At 41.7% G+C, this 6,246-nt stretch overlaps 2 protein-coding genes across 2 annotated transcripts; one reads left to right on the top strand and one right to left on the bottom strand.

Moving 5' to 3' along the window:
* Positions 1–405: 405 nt before the first annotated feature.
* LOC111448521 (probable serine/threonine-protein kinase PBL19) lies at positions 406–2,746 on the top strand. Its single transcript, XM_023088179.1, has 4 exons — positions 406–1,049; positions 1,315–1,575; positions 1,659–1,781; positions 2,036–2,746. Exons 1-4 carry the CDS (start codon positions 477–479, stop codon positions 2,609–2,611), a joined length of 1,533 nt encoding a protein of 510 aa, XP_022943947.1. The 5' UTR covers positions 406–476; the 3' UTR covers positions 2,612–2,746.
* A 116-nt stretch (positions 2,747–2,862) lies between these two features.
* Positions 2,863–6,234, bottom strand: LOC111448522 (probable serine/threonine-protein kinase PBL9). Its single transcript, XM_023088181.1, has 7 exons — positions 5,622–6,234; positions 5,362–5,455; positions 4,296–4,621; positions 4,050–4,185; positions 3,814–3,956; positions 3,604–3,727; positions 2,863–3,520 (listed from the first exon to the last, which is right to left on the bottom strand). The coding sequence occupies exons 2-7, from the start codon at positions 5,411–5,413 to the stop codon at positions 3,087–3,089; spliced, it is 1,215 nt and encodes a 404-aa protein (XP_022943949.1). The 5' UTR covers positions 5,414–5,455; positions 5,622–6,234; the 3' UTR covers positions 2,863–3,086.
* Positions 6,235–6,246: the final 12 nt, after the last annotated feature.

Genomic DNA, 6,246 nt, shown 5'->3' with positions numbered 1-6,246 from the left:
ATAAAATCGAAAGTTTTAAAAATTATTAAATATTTTTTTGAAGTTGAGTAAATACAAAATTAAAAATTTAGCAACTTTTAAAATTTATATAGCTTTTAAAAATGAAGGACCAAACTCGTAATTTAGAAAAAGTTGGAGGACCTAAGTAAAATTAAATAAAAGTTGAAGGACCTGTAATTTAATAAAAGGTCAAAAAAAAAAAAAAAAAATTCCATGCGAGAGCGAGACCGGCAGCCTTGGAGGCCCCTGGTTGACGGTTACTTTGCTTTCCGTAGGTCGACGGCAGTCCAGAGAGGGAGGCTAAATTACAGTTTTAGCCCTAAAGAAAGTTGTAATTTCAAAGAAATACCCTCAACGAACGGCTGGGACGCTCTCCAGGGAAGTGAGCTACCTGACCTGAACCATTTTTGGCGTGCAGCGTCTGGGTGTGCAGCAAGGCCTCGTGAACCTCTGACCATCTCTCGCTATAAACGACAATGGCCCGAATGGTTCTTTCTTTGCGCTGTTACCTAACGCTCTTCTATTTTCAAATTGTAAACGCTCAACCAAACCCACTTGGTTTTTCATTTCTTCTTCTTCTTCTTCTTCGCCCCTCTCATTTGACTCAATCGTCTTCTTCCAACATTCTGATTCTGCAACGTTTCACAACTTGTTTTGAAGAAATGAAATGCTTCCATTTCACGAATGGTGAGCGAAAGGATGATGAAAATGGCGTTGTTTCTAGAGCCTCCAAGGTCTCCTGGGCTCGGTCGCTCAGTATGGCGTCAAGCACGTTTGATACCAGGCGTTCTGAGTTCGACGCTGACTATTCTAGGGATTTTTCAGACTCGATTGGGTTTTATGAGATTCTGACTCAACGGAGAGCGAACGAGTTGCGGGTTTTTTCGTTTTCTGAGTTGAAATCGGCCACGCGCGGGTTTAGCAGGGCGCTGTTGATTGGCGAGGGAGGTTTTGGCTGCGTGTTTAAAGGAGTTGTTGCGGCTTCCAATTCCAAGTCGGATTTGAAAATGGAGGTTGCTGTCAAACAGCTCAATCGCAATGGCTTCCAGGCATGGCTTTCTATTTCTTCTTCTTCTTCTCCTCGTGTTCATTAATGTTCTTGATAGATCGGAATCATTGGTTTTTGTAATGGCTGTGTTTGAATCTGTTGTTCTATTACTACTGTCTCACATGATGTTGAATGCGAACTTCGAAATGTATTGATCACTCTGGTAGTTTTGTTCTTATTTGATCAAATCCTCTGAAACCCTAAATTGTGAATGATCGGGAATGATTCAAATCTGATTGATTCTTCGTACAAATTGTAGTATTCAGGGGCACAAGGAATGGATCAATGAGGTGAACTTTTTGGGTGTTGTGAAGCATCCGAATCTTGTGAGATTGGTTGGATACTGTGCTGAAGATGATGAAAGGGGAATCCAAAGGCTTCTGGTTTATGAGCTTATGCGCAACAGGAGCTTGGAGGATCATCTTCTGGTTCGAGTATCTCCACCATTGTCATGGTTGGCTAGGCTTAAGATTGCTCAGGATGCAGCTCGTGGCCTTGCATATCTACATGAAGAAATGGATTTTCAGGTACAAATGATATCATATTCTTCCCAGAAACAATCTGATTGTGGGAACCATGAGTGATTTGGATCTGTTTTCATACAATGCAGCTAATTTTTCGCGATTTAAAAGCTTCGAATATCCTTCTAGACGATGAATTTAATGCTAAGCTTTCGGATTTTGGACTGGCCAGACAGGGTCCTCCGGAAGGAATCAGTCACGTGTTCACATCGGTACATTTGGAACCTATTTGGATTGAGTTTCTAAGTTCTTAAAAAATGTTTTTAAGCATTTAGAAAGTCGAAATTCTCGATAACAAAACATGTGTGAGATCCCGCATCAGTTGGGGAGGAAAACGAAACACCCTTTATAAGGGTGTGGAAACCTCTCCCTAATAGACGCGTTTTAGAAAACTACTACGAGGGGAAGTCCAAGAGGAAAAATCCAAAGAAGACAATATCTGACGATGACTTACTTGTCTTTGAAGGTTGTAGGCACAATAGGCTATGCAGCTCCAGAGTATGTTCAAACTGGCAGGCTGACTGCAAAGAGCGACGTGTGGAGCTTCGGGGTTGTTCTCTATGAACTCATTACAGGTCGATGTGCTGTGGAGAGAAACCTACCACGCAACGAGCAGAAGCTTTTGGAATGGATTAAACCATACGTCTCAGACCCTAAGAAATTCCACCTTATTATCGATCCACGGCTTGAAGGAGAATGCAACATCAAGTCAGCACAGAAACTTGCATCACTTGCTAACAAATGCCTGATGAAGCAGCCTAAGAATCGCCCGAAAATGAGCGAGGTCGTTGAGATTCTTGGTAACATCATCAGTGAATCATGTCAAGAGCATGAAGCAGTTCCTCAACCCGTCAACGACGAAACTGTCGAAACGAAGGAGGAAACGGCAGAGGTTGCTGAAGTTGAGGCTGCTACTACAAGGCATAGGCAGAGTCATCTAAAGAAGGTTTTTGATTTCAGAGATATGGTGAGCTTAAGAAACAGATCTTTTGGGAAGTTAGATTGGAGAAATTGGACACCTGGGTTGGTAAGAACTTGGTGACAAACCAAGTTCATTCTTTTACTTTTCTTCTTTGGAAATGAAAGCATAACATATGGAGGGCTTCCTCCTTTTTCGGTATACATGTAAAGCCTTTACGAAGTTAGATCATCAAATTTTTAGTACGCGTTTCCATTACAAATTTAGTCACCAAACTTTAAAGTTATGCCTTAGATCATCGAGATTTTAGACTTCGTAGCCTTTTCGTTCGAAAGCTATCAACGCCTTTTGTGCCACATATATGAACGTAAATGAATGATGGGATGGAACTTCAATTATTGATTTAGACTTGGCAGTACGTTCACAAGAAATCACACTAAAATAAACAAAGAATTCAAAAGAAACCTCGACTTGAACCGACCCAAGAATCGCCTCAGATGGATGACTATGAAAACAGTACAGTTTCTATACATTGGAATGTATCCGCTAAGTTCCTCAGTTTTGTTGCAAACTATCTGAATGTAGTCGCCTGATCCTCTTATGTATGGAGAGCTGAAATGGAAGGCCGGGGATAAGCTTGAGCGCTATTTGGATTATGGGCATCATCGGCGCTATGCCTCCGAGCACGACGGTTATTGGTTGAGTTCCTGTTGCTAGTAGGGTATGTAGAATCTTGTAGTTGCTCTAATTCTTTTACAACATCATCCATGTTTGGTCTCAGATTGGGTTGAATGGATAAGCATCTTAATGCAAGGGTACATGCCTTGTAGGCTCCATCCAATGAGTATTGACCCTCGAGACGACTGTCCATGATTCGAAAAATCTTACGTTTGTTTGCAAGGTAAGGTTTTGCCCATTCCACGAGATTATGTTCTCTAGCTGGTCGATTCTTGTCGATTGCTCTCCTTCCCGATAATATTTCTAGTAGGACGACTCCAAAGCTATACACATCACTCCAAGTAGTTAGATGACCTATAGAGACAGTGAGCGATAAATTTGATTATCAAGCCGACAATGTGACAGCAGGAGTTTCTGATTCTGTAGAATATTAATACCTGTAGCCAGATACTCCGGGGCTGCATATCCATAGGTCCCCATCACCCTGGTCGAGACGTGGCTTTTATCGCCCGTTGGCCCGTCTTTGGCCAACCCGAAATCAGAGAGCTTAGCATTGTATTTCTGAATACAGAAGAAAACGAAGCTTCAAAACAGGAAAGAATGAACTACTTGGCGAGCCCTTTTGCACATCTTTGCCTGTTACTTACAGAGTCGAGTAGGATATTTGAAGTCTTGAAGTCACGGAAGATCACTTTTCTTTCATCACTGTGGAGAAAGGCCAGCCCTTTTGCAGCACCAAGAGCAACCTTCAAACGCAGGCTCCAAGAAAGTGGTTGAAAATAGGATCCTCCTGGAACATTATGCAAATGTAATATCGAACATTAATGAAATGAAGTCGTTTTGGTTAAGTCGAATCGAAGGGTAGCTGATAAGAAAAACGAACTTCGAAACAAATGATTTTCCAAGCTCCCTCGAGGCATGAATTCGTAAACAAGCAAACGGTGTTCGTCCTCCAAGCAATAGCCGACCAACCTCACAAGGTGACAGTGAGAAAGTTGGCCTAGAAAATTTACTTCGGCCTACACGAAGAAAGAAAAGAAGAGCATAAGCTGACCAACAGATAGTACACATTTAAGAACAAGAATGAGCCATCTCTGTGTGTGATATGGGGAGAGGCTGGCTAACTCACCAACCACTCTCTGTGACCTTGAAAACCGTCTTGGTTAAGCCTTTTGACAGCAATAACCATTCCGGTGCCAGGCTTAGCTGCAGCAAAAGAATGCTCATCAATCCAACCCTTGAAAACTAAACCAAACCCGCCTTCTCCTACCACGCTATCCGGACGAAAGTTCCTGGTGGCTGCTTTAAGCTCGGCGAAGCTGAAGCTCTTCAAATTGGAGTGCAAGATTTCTCCTTCAGTTCGTGGAGTTGGTGGCATAGAGGGCAAAGTGATCTTGCTACTATTTGTACTGCCATGATCGTTGCCATCAGTACTCACAGCATTAGAGTTCACCCCTGCACAAAGAAATAACGACCTCTAACATAATCGAATCAATCAAATCGAGACCCTCACGTGTGCGCTTACTAAGCTCATTTGGAAATACTTTCAGTTTAAGCAAAGATCTTGATGTCTGTAAATTCAATAAAAGCAGGTTTTCTTGTATATGATCGTTTTCTCAATGTTTACAATATTTTGCGACACATCCACCTTTTAACTTCAAACTAACTAATTGAACCAGAAAAAACTCAACATTTCATCTATTTTGCAGACGTAGAGTTAGCTTGGTAAGTGTGAAGACATCTCACTGCATAAATTTAAAGTTCAACATGTGTAATAGCCCAAGCCCATCGCTAGCAGATATTGTCCGCTTTGGCTCGTTACGTATCGCCGTCAGCCTCACGGTTTTAAAACGCATCTACTAGGAAGAAGTTTCCACACCCTTATAAGGAATGCTTCGTTTCTTTCTCCAACCGATGTGGGATCTCGCAATCCACCCCTTTGGGGCAGTGTCCTCGCCCGGTGCTGATTCTGATACCATTTGTAACAGCTCAAGCCCACCGCACTTTGGCCCGTCACGTACGCCGTTAGTCTCACGGTTTTAAAATGCGTCTGCTAGGGAGAGGTTTCCACATCCTTACAAGGAATGCTTCGTTACTCTCTCCAACCGAGGTAAGATCTCACAACATGCCTCAACTAGACAACGAGAGATCCAAATGATTGTTTCATTACTTATGTAAAGAAAGCCCTGTAGTACCTGTATTACACGAGTTTTCAGCTTTGATTCTGGTACTTAAGCAGACACCCATTAGAAGAAGCCAACAGACTCCCCAACCTTCAAAGGATTAGCGCTGTACACAACCAAAAAGAGGAAGAAGATAATAACTAAACATGAAATCATAACTACAGAAAACCTCTTTTCCAATTCCAACTTCAAATCTCAAGCAAAACATGACGAAACAAGATAAAAGACGCCAAACCCAAATGCAGAAATGAACAAAAAATGAAGAAACTCACATATTCTTCTTGTATCAGCAACCAAAACGAAATAGAGAAAGAGGGTCTGAAACGGAGTATTGTTCTTGGCGGAGGATTTGAGATGAAGAAATCTTGCATTAATGGCCGACTGATTGGAGATCAACATGTGCAAGGAAGCTGTTATAGTTGAGCCGCTTGATTGGGAACCTCTCTGTTTGTTTCCTTCGATGGAACCTTTTGACAACTTGACTATTCAAAAATCTAATTTAATGAAAGCTTCTCGACCCCTTTCGCACCTAAATCTTGATTTATCCTCGTGACCCATCAAAATTTTGGGTCTCTTTCTCATTACACTTGTCCAAGTTGCCGCTCCAATGGTCCAGAAGCTCTAATCCATCCATTGCCGACTCCTCTTTCCTTCATTTTTTTAATATCCAAAGTTCTCATAGCTCGTTGGATAACCCCCAAAGTTGGCTTTTTGGGCCGCTGATTGGTGTTTGTGTTTATCGGCCACCAGTTTTGAATTAAGCTAATTTCCTGATCTTGTTTCCTCTTCAGGATCTGTCTTTGGATTTGGCATAAATCCGTGTCAGGAATGCCATGTGAAAATAAAGTTTTGTTCTGTTCTAAAAAAGATTATAAATTAAAAAAAAAAAAAAAAAAA

The sequence above is a fragment of the Cucurbita moschata genome, unplaced genomic scaffold, assembly GCF_002738365.1.
Source record: "Cucurbita moschata cultivar Rifu unplaced genomic scaffold, Cmos_1.0 Cmo_Scf00010, whole genome shotgun sequence".
NCBI classification, from domain to species: domain Eukaryota; kingdom Viridiplantae; phylum Streptophyta; class Magnoliopsida; order Cucurbitales; family Cucurbitaceae; genus Cucurbita; species Cucurbita moschata.
The sequence above is the reverse complement of the archived record's forward strand: the minus strand, read 5'-3'. Positions and strand labels throughout refer to the sequence as shown.